General features: G+C 43.3%; 1 protein-coding gene across 1 annotated transcript in view; it reads left to right on the forward strand.

The window, feature by feature from the left end:
• Positions 1–9230: 9230 nt before the first annotated feature.
• ALDH7A1 (aldehyde dehydrogenase 7 family member A1) overlaps positions 9231–16017 on the forward strand; it is an 84310-nt gene continuing 77523 nt past the window's right edge. Inside the window, exon 1 of the mRNA XM_037509432.2 lies at positions 9231–9251. Coding sequence (XP_037365329.1) covers positions 9246–9251 — 6 coding nt within the window. The 5' untranslated portion in view covers positions 9231–9245. The remainder of the gene's footprint in view (positions 9252–16017) is intronic.

The following is a 16017-nucleotide window of genomic DNA, read 5'->3' on the forward strand; positions in this document are numbered from 1 at the left end:
CAGCCACTTCTGGCATTCCAAACCCTCTTCCTCATTCTATCTTTCTATATAACTCACATCTCCTATATAACATTTTACAGATGTGTATTTGTTTAAAGTCCCACACCATTCCTGCGCCATTTAAGCTCCAGAGAATAGGATGTTATTTCTATTGTGTTCACATTTGTAATGCTATACCTGGAACAGTGCCACATAACTGTGATAGAATGGATCTTGATTATACCTGAGGGATTGCTTTTTCTACTTCAGTTCCACAAAAGTGTAGTAATACTAGCTATGTGAATGTCTCTGCACTTGGCACGATGAAGGCTGTGAAGAAAAACAAAGCCAGACTTTACTCATATGGAAAAAATTTCAAAGGAGAATCAAGGCATAGTATGTAAAAAGGCACACATATAGAAAGTTCAAGCTTTTCCAGAAGTTATATTACAATGGATGTGTGAAATAGGTAATAGGAAATTAATGCTGTAAAATGCAAATTTGAGCTTGATTTTAAGAGCTGCCCAGGGTAAAGTTATGCTTAGTTATATATGCAATGAGAAACCACTGAGAAAAAATGAGCAGAAGCTAATATGATGGAAAATAAGTTTAAAATGTTCACTTTACTAGCTAACAATGCTTTGGGGCTGGAAAAGCAATTTAGATTCTAATATGACATTGTTAGTTAGAGAACCTAAAGTGATAGTGACATTAGAAAGAAATGATATGGGGCCTGCCTGGTGGTGCAGGCGGTTGAGCACCGCACTGTGAAACTGTCAGCAACCTCTGCAGCACGGATTCGATCCGGGCAGGCCATGGAGATACCCACATGGCAAAGCAGACCTCTCCTGTTGCTCCCGCTGCTCCCCTCAGCAGTGAGATTTTAAGTCTAGATGCTCCTTAAATAGCATGTCCGAGGGGCCTCCCTCGTGGCGCAAGGGGTTAAGTCTCAACACTATGAAGCTATCATCAGCCACTGCAGCACAAGTTCGATCCCTGGCCAGGGAGCTGACCCACAAGGCACAGCAGACCTCTCCTGTCTCACCCGCTGCTCTCCTCAGCAGTGTATTTCAGTAGATCTGCCATTTCTGCTCTCTGTCTCTGGTAAATCCTCTTACCACCACCACCCCCCCGCCTGTACCTCTGGCCTGTACCCCAGTTCTTGTATGCATAAATATATAAATCTTAAAAAAAGAAAAAAGCATGTCCTAGATGTTTATAGAACCAGGTCTTGGATCCCTCAACATGTCCTCCGTGGGACTGATATATTTGTATGTAAGGGGATTGAGATTATTGCATAGATCCTCGGCAGAAAAAGCCAGCAATGCTTTAGATCTTGGAGATTAAGAAAATAGTGGTGCCCTTCATAGCAGTAAGAGTCTTATAAGGAAAAACACAGGGCGCCACCAGAAATGACCTGCACTTTCCCTCCATTTAAGTGTTTTTCTCTCTCTTAAAGGGCTTGTTTGCGGAGCTATAGCTGACCCCTAGAATTTGACCAAAAATATGCATGGCTGTTCAGGAAGGTATGATCCAACAACCTAAATGGAATGCAGCAGCTCCTCCAGTCTCTGAGGATTGCTAATCATCCTAACCTATGGGAAGATTAGTGCAATGAAAAGAGCCTATTTCTCAATGGGCACAACAAAAAACAGCCTAGACAAAGGTTAGAGAAAGCTCTGGATACTTTCCAATCCTTTCTTATCTATACTTGGCCTAGGTTTCTTACACAAACATCAAAAAATTAGTTAAGTGTCCCGCCCTGTATAAAAAAAAATGAACCCAAAATCTATGTGATTCAGATACAGATGCTAAAAAATTTTGTATTTACAGGGAAGCAGATTTCTTTGTGGTAGTTTGGGGAAATTTTTCTTTAATAATGTTGTGCCTTCTAAATTGCTTTCTTTAGGTTTGTTCATTGAAAAAAAAAATTACTGAATCCTATACCTAATTCTACTGGAACATAGCCATGTCTATGTATTTATTTATTTATTTGTTTATTTATTTATTTAATTTTTTAGAGGCATGTTTTATTTATTTATTTGTTTGTTCATTTGTTTTGTTTATACATGCATTGGGTACAGGCAGAAGCGCGGGAGGGTGAGAGAATTCACCAGAGCCAGAGCTGGGAGCAGAACAGGCAGAAGGACCGAAGTACACTGCTGAGGGGAGCAGCGGGCGGCAGGAGAGGTCTGCGCGCCATGTGGGACCCTCCTCCGGTGGCCAGGGAGCAGCCGGGAATGGAACCAGCGCTGCAGAGGCTGTGGGCAGCTTCGCAACCCAGCGCTCAACCTCTGCGCCACCGGGGAGGCCCCATGTCTATTTATTTATAAAGCAAATAAAACTTCAATCAGTTTATAGCATAACGTATTTATTCTCAGAGTGGGCTGTGTCACTGGCACGGTCGTGGTCAGGTGCTCTGGCGTGTTTATTGGCTTTGCCGAACACAGCCATATCCCCCAGGACTCACTTGGCCCTCTTCCCCACTCCTCTGAAATAAATCAGCCCCAATTACTGCCTTCATTGAATGGAGTATTTGAACTGTTTGAGACAATTTTATGTCTAGAGCCAAAAAGCAAAGAACCAAGTGTCTTTGACTCAGCTCCAAATTTTGAAATCAATAATAAAAGATACTTGTGATTAAAGGGTTTATTGTAGGTTCCACGTTGTGCAATATTTAATGCACTGAATTCTGTGCTCCTATTCCTCTCAGATTGTGAAGGGTTGTTGCTGTATATTTTTAAGAGATTTAATTTTAATAACATATGGATCTAGAAAGGACCTCAAAAGTCATCTTGTCCTGCCTCTCTCATTTTTTCATTTTGCAGTTAATGAAACTGAAGTCCAGAGAAGTAAAGTGATTTTTGACCAGACCCTATAACTAGCATGTAGAACTGGAAATAGAATCCAGTTCTTCTGATTCAGTGGTCTTTGAACTCATGTTTACTACAGGATAATTAAATGACAGCATTTAACAATATAACCACATACAATAACCCATAAGTAATTCAGTCTTTTTCCAGAGGAAATGTACAAGAGAATCTGTCAGAAGTATTCAGTTGTTTCCCAATATGTGAGGAATCCCATTGGAGTTCACAGGGAGAGTATATATTAGAGTAATGTTGCTATAACAAAACAACCCCCAAACTTTAGAGACTAAACGCAATTAAAATGTATTTCTCATTCACTTAACTATGCAAGTGTTTCTGATTGGTGGCAGACTTCCACGAGATGACTCAGAACACAGGCTTTTTTTATCTGGTGGCTTCCCCTGACGCCTAGGGTTCCCACACATGCCTCTGCATGCAGAAGGGGACTGGGTAAAAAAGAAGGCTTCTAATTTCAGTTGTCAGAGACTATATCTCACCTCCTCACAGATTGCATTGGCAAGACCTTTTCACATGGCTCCATCTACTTGCAAGAGAGGGTAGGAAATACAGTCTGTGACTGGAGGGCTGTCTTTGTATACTGTGGAAGGAGCACAGATGTTAGTGTTCCCTGCCAGAAGCAATGGAGCTGGGCCTGCACCCCTGCTTCAGTCAATCACACACCCCGCCCCGCCCCCTCCACTCTGCCATCTCTAGGATGGGAAGTGCATTATCTTACCAGTCATCTCTGACTTAGGTAGCTCCCTTCAGCCAAATACAAGCCTTGGGGAAGAGCACACATGTGCACTCTTAGCAGCCAACAGCAGCCAAACAACCTGTAGCATGGATTTAGGCAGACACTAGTGGCATCTGCTACATTCTACCCTTTGTACCAGTTGATCCCGAGTTAATGTCGCGTGGGTTCATATAATCATTTAGCCACCAAGTAGTTGGTTGCTTGTCTCAGAATTGTGCTATATAGTGGACTCAGCATTGCCATTTGTTACTGGTGGTTGGGTCAGCTAGATCAGCTTTGAGGAGAGGGAGCCCATGCTGTTGAACTCTTGCGTGAGCCCCTATTCTTCCCCTGTGGCTACTTTGTTCTTAAGTCAACTGTGCAAGGGCAGTGTGACTGAGGAAGAGTTAGCTGGCAGCTGCTGGGTGGCTCTTCTTGTCCCTTGCCTGGTGTGTTCTTCATCTGCAGCAGATACGCTCTGATGGGCATTCACCAGTATTTATTGCCAACTTCAGCTGATCCACTCACATGCCTTTTCTCCAGGCTGTCTTCACGATTTTTCAATCTTGTTTTTTCCCAGCCATAGGCCATCCAGCTAGACCATTTGCAACTGCCCATGATACACAGATGTGTTTCATTTTGGAGTGGGGGATTGCATTTTCTCTGGCCATTTCTTACCAGGACCACCTTTTGAAGCTCTATCCATTAGAATTTGCCTCCACCATTTTCTTTTACCCCGATTGGACTGGGTGCAGTAGCACTGTATTTTCAACCTATGTTAGCGTACTATGATGAGGATTTTTTTTCTTCCCCTATCAGTTTATCTTAGGGAGACTTCATGGAGCTGCAGGTATGAGCTGAAAGAAAAGTGTGTAAGAGTAATAAGAGATATGTCATCCTGAACTATTTATTTCCGCAACTTGCTTGTGCTTTTGGTATCTGCTTGAATCCAGATTCAGAAGTACTAGTTCTATCTTATGATGGGATGGTGCTGGTATATCTAACCTCACAACTTGGTAGGTCTGATCAAACCCAGTTCATGTGGGCAGCTCTAGTTTTCATAATCCATTGAAGTTTCTCATAATTAGATGATCTCTTCCAGGTCCCATCATTGTGTCAGAAATTGTTTTTTGAATAATGTATAGTTCTCTGTTGCAGGTAGCATGGCCTTGGCTTAGAACCATAAGAGTCTGCCTTGCACCTCTTATCTCAGAGCTTCCTAAGTACCTCTGTTACCAGGCATGGTGAGGGGACTCCTGACCCCTAAACCTGCCTGCTCTACATAGGTTCTGCCATCTGCTGCATCAAGACAAAACATACTGGGCCTCCCTGGTGGCACAGGCGGTTGAGCACAGCACTGTGAGGCTGTCCATGGCCTCTGCAGCGTGGGCTCAATCCCAGCTGGGCCAGGAAGATTCTTTTTGGTTTTTATCTTCCATCTTTTGAAATGCATGTCTTACCAGTGTTGCAGAGCATGTGCCATTTCCTTTTTGTCAGGTTAATTTCCTTTACTTTTGTCTCTTCTCATTTATTTATTTATTTATTTATTTATTTATTGTTTATTTATTTATTTATTTAAAAGATTTATTTATTTATTTATACAAGCACTGGGTACAGTCAGAAGCGCAGGAGGGTGAGAGAATTCACCAGAGCCAGAGCTGGATGCAGAACAGGCAGAAGGACCAAAGTACACTGCTGAGGGGAGCAGCGGGCGGCAGGAGAGGTCTGTGTGCCATGTGGGACCCTCCGCTGGTGGCCGGAGAGCAGCCGGGGAACGAACCAGCGCTGCAGAGGCTGTGGGCAGCTTCGCAACCCAGTGCTCAACCGCTGCGCCACCGGGGAGGCCCCTCATTTATTTTTTATTGAAGTAATACTGATTTATAACATTACGTATATTTCGGGTATACCATCTTTTAAGTGAATATCTGTATACACAACCTTGCATTTGCATCAAAATTCTACTTTCTCCAGCTCACTTAATATCATGATATCAATGTAGTTGACAAACATGAAAATCTGTGGAATGTCCACAAGATCCAGGTCCCTTTGAATTACCTGATGACAGAATAGGAGGATTGGAGTAGCCCTGGGGCTAAGTTAATTGTGAATGTAAACTATTTTCTACCTCTTTGAATCTAACATGTCCTGATGGGTAGAGAAAAGAATATATCTGCCAGTCTAATTACTGCACCACATAGCAAAGGCTATGTTCTTTGTGTGTGTGTGTGTAGTTCTTTTTTTTTTTTTTTTTTTTTTTGAGGTTTATTTTATTTATGCATCCAAGTACTGGGGTCCAGGCCAGAGGTGAGAGAGTGAGAGGACCCACGAAAGACAGAGTGGGGAGCGGAACTGGCAGGTCGACTGAAATACATTGCTGAGGGCCTCTCCTGGTGGCGCAGCCATTGAGTGCTGGTCTGTGAAGCTCTCAGCAGCCTCTGCAGTGCTGGTTCGATCCCTGGCCACCAGCGAGGGTCCCACATGGTGCGCAGACCTCTCCTGCTGAGCTCGCTGCTCCCCTCAGCAGTGTGTTTCGCCGGTCTGCCTGTTCTGTTCCCTGCTCTGGCTCTGGTGAATTCTCTCACCCTCCTGAGCTTCTGACTGTACCCAGAATAAATAAATAAATTTAAAAAAAGAAAGAAAGAAATACATTGCTGAGGGGAGCAGTGGGCAAGAGAGGAGAGATCTGCTGCACCGTGTGGGTCAGCAACCTGGCCGGAGGATCCAGAATGAACTTGGCTGCAGTGACTCCAGACAGCTTCATTGTACTGAGACTTAACCCCTTGCACCACCACGGAGGCCCAAGGCTATGTTCTAATAAAGATAATCCCTTCAGTGCTTTGGTGGTGGGTATACCATAGTAATAATTCTGAAAGGGGGGGGGGATCCTATACTCCCAAAATACAAACAATGATGTAAACCAACATGATCTCAGTTAAACAGAAAAAGGGGGAGGCAAAGAATCTATACCCTTCTCAGTCAAGCAACTTCATTTGGGGCTACTGTTTGGTTAAGTTTCTGGTAGTCCACATGATCTGCCACAATTCATTTGGTTGTTTTTTTTTTCTTTAAGATTTATTTATTTATGCATGCAAGTACCAGAGATGCAAGGGGTGAGAGGATTTACCAGAGAAAGTAGGGAGCAGAACAGACAGATCTACTCAAATACACTGCTGAGGGGAGCAGCGGGCGAGTCAGGAGAGGTCTGCTGCGCCATGTGGAAAGCTCCCTGTCTGGCAGGGGCTCGAACTTGTGCTGCAGTGGTTGGCGATAGCTTGGTAGTGCTGTCTTTAACCCCTATGCCACCAGGGAGGTCCTCTTTTGGCTTTTGAAGGGGTTAAGCTATTGAATTAAATATGGATGTGTAGGAACCATTGTCTCTGCAGTCCTTGAGGATGGTAGTGTAACAGGGTGGTCCCCAGGAAAGGGGGAGGTTCCCTGCCCCACCCAAGGGAGGGTGGAGCTGAGCAGGGAGAGAAGAAGCTGCAGAAGAGACTGAGGAAGGAAGCAGGATGGAGCCAGGAGACCTGGAGGAGGCGCATGGAGCCTAGAGATACGTAAAGAAACTGCGCTTGTCTTTTGGTCGTGGACTGGGTGACACAGATGTGGGTGAGACCCATGGGGAGGTGACCATGGCAGCTTTTATCTGGATGTTGATTTTGCTCTTTTCCTTCCGGGCTTGTCTGGTTGTTTCTGACCCTTTTCTGGGGGTCCCCACTGGAAGATGCTTTAGACTTGTGGCAGGCTTTGGGGCCTTGTTCTGGGCCAATCCCATATGGATGGACTTTTACCCACGAGGGGACGGGTAACATTGGGTGCTTGATTTAGAAACTAGACTCTTTGCCTTTCCTGTATTGTTTCCTAATTGTATTAAAGTTCCTTCCCATTGAGGTCTCATATGTTTTGTGTTGATGCGGCGGATGGCAGAACCCATTTAGAATAGGCAGGTTTGCGGGGTTTGGGCTGCCCCTCTCCCTGTCCTATAACAGTAGTAATATTTGTTTTTATGTTGTTGCTGTTTGTTTTCATTTTTCACTTTGAAATAACTACAGACTTGTAAAAGTAGAAAAAAAAATAGTATGTGTGTGTATTAAGTTCCACCCCTGCATGTTTAATGTCAGTGCCATTGCACAACTGAGAGCAGCTCTTCTACTTATATTTTGTTCCAGCTCATTAAGGGTGAAAATGTTAGTAACTGCAGCACTAGAGCAAGTCAGCACCTACAATAGTTCACTTACCATCAATGATGGTGTTCTCATTGCCATCTAGTGGATGAGTTATCCAGTGCCCACATCCAGATTTGTTAATACTAGGCTTCCTAGAACCACTTCAGACACCAACAGTCTTAGATCATGTTGCCTGTGAGCAGAGCCTGAGGTGGGAATTCCTACTGAAGTGATCTTAAGGAAAAATCCATTAGGGAGTGAAAAAAATAGGACACAACAGAAAAAGACCCTTGACAAAAATATGACTTCGGGAAAAGCTTAACCTCAACATGATGCCATGGAAGCCCTGATTTGTGATTGCACCATGGAAGCTGGGGAAGAAGCTGCTTTCTCTTAGACTCTTAGTCTTTGCCCATAACTTTAACCATTATCTCCAGCACCACTGCTAGGTGAGGACTCTCCTGTCAGTCAAGAGCAATCCTCCCTGAAAGGACAAAAGCCTGAGACATGGGGCTTCCCTGCTGTTTCAAGGGATTAAAGCTGCACTGTGGGGCTATCTGCAGCCACTGCAGCACGAGTTCGATCCCTGGCCAGGGAATTACCCACATGGCGCAGCAGACATCTCTTGTCTCACCCTCTGCTCCCCTCAGCAGTGTATTTCAGTCAGTCTGCCTGTTCTGCTTCCCACTCTGTCTCTGGTGAATCCTCTCACCCCTTGCACCTCTGGCCTGTACTCCATTTCTTGTATGCATAAACAAACAAACAAATAAACAAACAAACAAATAAATTTTTTTTCTCTGGTAAGGGTTCCCAATAGCATCTGCTCTATCTCCCTGGGAAAATATTAGTCAATTTAAAACCTGAATCATGAGAATGATGCAGAAATGTGAAACTTTCGGCAAGAACATTCCAGGTAGTTCTGAGGTGGGGATTATCTTAGCATATTTGAAGTTTATAGAAAGACCAAAGTGAGTGGCATTGTTGTAGAGCAACCCCGATACAAAACGGGGTGCCTGAATGTGGGTCCTCACCCGCTCGCTTAAAAGGACTTCTCAATGCTCTACTGCAGGCACACGCGAAAGGTTAATAAAAGGTTTATTTACAAGGGAAGGGAAATGAGGAAATGTACAGCTCAGGGAGAAAAGTGGGAGACAAAGTTTTAAATGAGTCCTACCGGATCCGCAGATCAGGAATCTCAAAATGGAGCTCTGAGAGCTGGCCGCCAGCCAGGAGCTGTGTAACCAGGAGGCGAGCGATAGCGAGCCCCCCAAGGCCCACGTGTTTGGTTTTTATATCCAACCTGGCTGCCCAACTCCACCCTCAGGTTCCAGCCACCCTCCCTTTGGTGGTGATGGGGTTTGTCTTTCCCAATGTCTTGATGGCTTTAGTCTGGAGTGGGGTTGGGGTCCACAAAGCCTGTATGGGATTAACTCAGGACGTCATTTCCCCCTAACAGCATGAACAGGGAGCTGATGCTGGTGATCCTGACAGAGGAGCAGGATGCAGGTAGTAGCTTTCTTTTACTCTGACACTTTGTATCTTCAGAGCATGTTGATAAAATTATGTGTTTTCTAAATTGACTCTGGGAATAACTTCTTTTTATTCACTGGAGAAATGAGAGATACAGTGTTAGTTTGATTTGCACTAAGAAATTTGAGTCAGTGGCATGATCAAAACGTTGTTCCTGCTTACAATGAAAGTATACGCCCTCATATCAGCTCACAGCTCATTGTGAATGTATCAGATCTTAGATAGTTCCACTTTGATGGATTTTTATAAGGCAGCAAAACAGGTCCAAGCTTGACCTTGACTGTCTTATCTATGCTTTCCTAATTAGCTATATTTAAGTGACCTACCTTAGAAAGGGAAAACAGATTAGTCACGCTAAATGACTTTCTTAAAATACTTCACCATAAAAGAAAGCACTTCACCTCTTGCTGCTTCCTGTACCACACATTAGGTTTTTTTCCTCTCTGCATTATCATCTGTCTTTGTGGTGGAAAGTGTTTTTATAACTTATCTTGGGGGCTAAAATGACTCCCTAACAGTGCTTTACTGACCTCATTTATAAGTGTAACTACCACGTGTAAATGAATGCTTTTCTGCTTTACATGGATCCTGTCTTGATGTGCGGAAGCTTCTCTTGCCACTTCATCCACATCAAGGTGGACTCTTAAAAAGGAACTCTTGTGCACTGTTGGTGGGAGTGCAAACTGGTCCAACCACTATGGAGAGCTGTGTGGAGATTTCTGGACCTACTAAACATAGAGCTTCCATATGATCCAGCAATTCCACTCCTAGGTATTTACCCAAAGGACACAGAAACATCAATTCCAAAGAGCACCTGCACTCCTATGTTTATAGCAGCACTGTTTACAATAGCTAAGCTTTGGAAACAACCCAAATGCCCAAAAATAGATGACTGGATCAAGAAGATGTGGTACATATATACCATGGAATATTACTCAGCATTCAAAAAAGATAAACACATGCAATTTGCAGCAACATGGATGGCACTGGAAGGGATCATGCTCAGCGAAATAAGCCAAAAAGAAAAAGAAAAATACCGGATGGTCTCACTCATAGCAGGAATCTAGAAAACTTAAATAAGGGACCAGGAAAATGAATATAAGAAAGTGAAAATCAAAATCAACAAAAAACTATGAACCAGAGACACTTTTTGGGGGTGGGTTGCGGGAGGGGAAGGATTGGGGTCAGAATGGGGCGTTTGCAATTGTATGGGGGAATATAAAAATAAAATTTAATATTTAAAAAAAAAAAAAAAAAAAGGTGGACTCTTAAGCGGGAGTCGCTTTTCTCCATCCACATGTCTTTGATCCTACTCTGGCTGTTTCACCTGGATTTGCTTATAAGCAAGTGTCCCTGTCTTTTAATCTCCAGTCTGCTCTTTGAACTATTCCCAGATGAATCTTTCTCAAACCCTGTTCTAACCATTAATATAACTCACTATTGCAATCCATTCCAATCTCTTGTTTGGGGATTTAAACTCCTGTACTAGATGAATTCCTTTTCCGACCTAAGATTGTCCCTTTTTTATTTCCCAGCAGAAAACTGCTCTACATAGGATTTTCTCACCATCCTATAAACTGTATTTTTTTTTCTCCTTCCTCCCTGTTGCCTCTGTTTGTACTTTACCTCCATGTAGACAGTTTTCTCCTGTTTTCATCTCCTTTCATCTTACCCAGCTCTCAAATCCTGCATCTTCCTGGAAACTGCCCTGACTCTTCTGACATTCCAAGGTTTCTCTCTCCTATGAAAGGTAACATTAGTCAAGGAGTAGTCACTTAGTAATCACATAGGATAAATGCACATGTGGTTGTTTGAGAACACTGTGAGACAACACTGATCTTTGTCTTCAAATGGCAGGTGGACAATAAACCTTGCTGTAGTTACAAAGAATTCCTTTAACTCCCCAGGAGGACCAAAGGATGAACAACTTTATCATCCTGACCAAATAAAGAACAGCATTATCATTTTGGGGATATGGGACCCCAACGTTTAGGAAGATGGTTAATGCATACAGAAAGAAGAAACTGGTCAAAGAAAACAAACTCACAGAAGCTTATCATTTTGTGAAGATCTGGTTCTAAGAAAGCAATTAAAACCAAATCTAAAAAGAGTAGCTTCTTCATAAGGGGTTATTGTAACAAAGGTGATAATGATTATAATGCAGTGAAGGGGGCACCTCTGAGAATGCTACCATTGTTTAGAATGGAAGAGGAATCTAATGTCTAAGAGCAGGGGATCTGGAATCACCACATGGGCTCAGCTACTGTACCAGACACATACTTTGAACTTGAGCAAGTCAACTTCAGTATCCTCACTGGAAAGCCAATATTTTGGCATTGCAGTGAGGGCTTAATTTTATATGTAAGATGTGTTACACCTTGGTGCTTAATAAATATTTGCACATTGCAAAATAATCCTTAATATGCTGTCACTTGTGTCCAAAAGAAATTATGTTACACATATTCATATTTGCATTTGCCAAAAACTGAAAACAAGTCATGCAGAAGAAAGTTCATAGGGCAGGCCTGAACCTGGGATTGCCTGATCACAAGGTTGGCCCTTGGCTGGCATCTGGGAACTTAGATCTCCGGAAGGTTCTCACCACCACTGATAAGAGTGACTCACTGTGCCTAACCTGTTTGTGTGAAGGATAGTTTTTGCTGTATGCCTGCTTTCCTTCTACAACACTGAAATTTGGGTACATGCCAGGCAGAGGGGCCTCTGTGATCATTCCTTATAAAAGCCTGGGTGTGAGTCTCTAACCAGCTTTCTTTGTTGGTTACATTTTAGATGTGTTGTTACAACTTGTTACTAGGGGAATTAAGCTGGCCCTGAGTGACTACTGGAGAGACAGCTCTTGGAAATCTGTGCCTGCTATTCCCTGACTTCACCCCATGTGCCCTTCCCTGTGCTGATTTGTCTCAGTATCTTTTGGTTATAATAAATCATAGCCACAAGTATTCACGCTGTCTTATGAAGCCTCCTAGTAAATTATTAAAGCTGGAGATGGTCTTGGAGAACCTACAAGACACAAACCAAGTAACATGCAATGGATGAACGATTAACACAAAAGAAATAGGATGGCTCTCAGGGTACACACAGTGAGAAAAACCAATCTCAGGGCCTCCCCGGTGGCGCAGCGGTTGAGCGCTGGGTTGTGAAGCTGCCCGCAGCCTCTGCGGCGCCGGTTCGATTCCCGGCTGCTCCCCGGCCACCAGAGGAGGGTCCCACATGGTGCGCAGACCTCTCCTGCCGCCCGCTGCTCCCCTCAGCAGTGTACTTCGGTCCTTCTGCCTGCTCTGCTCCCTGCTCTGGCTCTGGTGAATTCTCTCACCCTCCCGCGCTTCTGACTGTACCCAGTGCATGTATAAACGAAACAAACGAACAAACAAATAAATAAATAAAAAAAAAAAAAAACCAATCTCAGAGGGTTGCGCCATTTGACATTTGTGAAAGGACAAAATTATAGTGATGGGAAACTAATCAGCAGTAGCTAGGAAAAAGTGTGACTGTCAAGGGGTAAGATGAGAGTTTCTTTGTGGTTCTGTGTGCTGTTGAGGGTGATGGTTAGTTTAATCTGCACTTGTGATTAGATAAAAGAGTGTATGTCAAAACTTGTTAAATCTGAATGAATTCTATACCTCTGTAGCTGAATGAAGAGTGTTTCAAAAAATCATTTCCTGGTTTTGATAATTTATTATGGTTATGTAAGATGATTGTCATTGCAGGAGCTGAGTAAAGAGTACCCGTGTACTATTTTTCACTTTTTATATATTTTTATAAATATATATATTTCAACTTTTTATGTTTTAATGAATTCAAAATATAAAGGTATCAAAAACACAATGTTTGTGTGTGTGTGTGTGTGTGTGTGTGTGAGAGAGAGAGAGAGAGAGAGAGAGAGAGAGAGAGAGAGAAAGCAGAAAAAGAGAGAGAAAGAGAAAGAGAATGAGAGAGAATTACAATGATTTCTTGTGGAGCTATACTGGATATGTTATAGGACAGGGAGAGGGTGACCACCCTGTTACAGATAGAGGACAATACATTTTTATTTTTCTGGTCACCTGAAGGGGGACAAACTGTGTTTCTAAACCTCTACCAACTTCTCATGTTGCTGACAGAAAAAAACTAGATATAGATGGTTTTTTGTATTAAGAAAATTATCTCAAAGAATGTTCTTGGGGCCTCCCTGGAGGCGCAAGGGGTTAAGACACAGCACTATGAAGCAATCTGCAGCCACTGCGGCACAAGTTCGATCTCTGGCCAGCCAGGGAGCAACCCACATGGCGAGGCAGACCTCTCCTGTCTCATCCGCTGCTCCCCTCAGCAGTGTATTTCAGTCAGTCTGCCTGTTCTGTGCCCCACTCTGTCTCTGGTGAATCCTCTCACCCCCTGCATCTCTGGCCCATACCCCAGCTTTTGTATGCACAAATAAATAAATCTTTAAAAAAAAAAAAAAGAATGTTCTTGGTGGTAAAACTCTGGAGAACCTAAATTATTTTATTGTGGACAAGAGTCATCTGCGAAACTATTAGTGTCTTTTAGAAAAATATTTGTTTTCCTTAATTTGAATTTAAACTGCATCATCTCTGAGATTTATTGCCTCACCTCTCTGGAATGTTGGGTGTGTGTGATTTGCTTAAAATTTGCCTACAGGAGAAAAGAAGTCCATATTGAGAATAGAGGCACACTTTATCGTCACACTGCCAGAAAGCAGAGAAGATTCTCTTTTATTCAATAGCTGTTTGTCTTTTTTTCCATTTTGAAAATTGGATTGCTAATGTAAACTGGCATAATAATCTACCCTACACAAGCCCCTTTTCCAGATGGATGATTTTGAGCTGAATGCAGTTGAGAAAAATCAGATACAAGAAAAGCTCTCTGCCCTCCCACCATTTGCCTAAAAGTAGGATATAAATTTGTTATGGTGTTCTTGCCTCCCCTCTCTACCCTAAAGGACAGAAATTAGCCACTAGAGATAACAAATATCAGCCCAGGAGAACCTACATAACAAACCTTGCTAAAACTAGCCCTTTTTTTTTAACCACTGGTTTCTCCATATATTTGCCTTCCCACAATTTGCAACCTCCAGAACGTCAAAGTCCTTTCAGTGGTCTTGTCAGTTAGTTAAGATTCTGTGTAAGCCTGTGCTCTAACTACCATTTTGATGGCAGATTCACTGAAATACACTGCTGAGGGGAGCAGCAGGGAGTCAGGAGAGGTCTGCTGCACCATGTGGGTCACCTCCCTGGCTGGAGATTGAACTTGTGCTGTAGAGGCTGTGGATAGCTTCACAGTGCTGATGCTTAACCCCTCGTGCCATCAGGGAGGCCCTCATTTTTTCTTATTGATTTGAAATAATTCTTCAATATATATTCTGAAAGGAAGTTTTTGGATTTATGTATTTTGTGTATCATATAACAGTCTTTGTCTCTCACTTTCCACTCTCTTAATGAAGTCTTGTGATAAAAATATGTGGCAGCTGACTATTTGATTATAATAAAGTCCAAAATGTCAATATTTGGCTTTGGTTAGTGCTTTGGTACCTAGGTTAAGCAATCTCTGCTGAGTTCAAGTTCAAAATTGTCTCTATTTGCTCCTAAACATACTGTCAATGGCCAGCCTTTGATCCACTTCTGAAGATTCAGCACTGTGTTATTTGGTGGTAGAAAATGCTTCTCATAAGTACCGCATAAGGAATTACTGTGTATAGTAGTCTTCTTGCTTGGCAGTACTTGCTAAATATATGCAGTGTTTGGTTGTTACTGGGCAAAAAGCAGGAAAACTATCTCTGGGTCAGAACTGCTCTCCCAGTTCTGGGTCCAGCCACCTGCCACCACAAATGCAAGCAACAGGGCCTTTGGTGCAACAAAAAAAAAAAAAAAGAAGAAGAAATAATTTATCCTAACCAGCAAGGTAGAGGGGAAGGAGAAGGTCCAGTTACCCATTGATGATATAAGGCAGCTTTGCTGAGTTGCAGCTACATGAGCCAGCAGGGTGTGACTTAACCCTGCTGCTGCTGAGGTCAGGGGCACCCATTTCCTGACAGAGGGAGTAGGAAGGCCTACTGGGTAGCTGCCTTCCACAACAGCTCCCTCATGCATTGCTTCCTTTTAAAGTCTCTCAAAATGGCTGCTCAGCTCCATCTCTTTCCTAGCAGCTCCCTAGCTCACGATGTCAGGGGCAGAGTTCAGACCACAGGCATTGTCCACTCTGCCTGGGCAGGGTCAAGACAGCATTGGGTGGAATTTGGCCCCTCATCTTGGTGGGTGTGGTTTTTGCCCAGTCTTGGAGTCCCTAACAGCTACCTAAAGGGTACTTGCTCTGTCCACCCCAACAGGGTCCACACAGGGGCCTTGAAGCTTATTAAAAATGTCAATTCTGGAGGCTGCCCTGGAGGTGCAAGGGGTTAAGACACAGCACTATGAAGCTATCTGCAGTCACTGCAACAAGAGTTTGATCCCCACCCAGGGAGGCGACTCACATGGTGCAGCAGACTTCTCCTGACTTGCCTGCTGCTCCCCTCAGCAGTGTATTTCAGTAGATCGGCCTGTTCTGCTCCCTGCTCTGTCTCTAGTGAATCCTCTCACCCCCCACACCTCTGGCCTGTACCCCAGTTCTTGTATGCATAAATAAATAAATCTTTAAAAAAATGCAAATTCTTCTACTCCCGTCCCATCCCAGAGTACTCCATCAGAATCTCTGGAGGTGGGACCCATATATCTGTGTTTTAATAAAATTC

The sequence above is a fragment of the Talpa occidentalis genome, unplaced genomic scaffold (assembly GCF_014898055.3).
Source record: "Talpa occidentalis isolate TD23 unplaced genomic scaffold, MPIMG_talOcc4v2.1 talOcc4.13, whole genome shotgun sequence".
Lineage (NCBI taxonomy): Eukaryota > Metazoa > Chordata > Mammalia > Eulipotyphla > Talpidae > Talpa > Talpa occidentalis.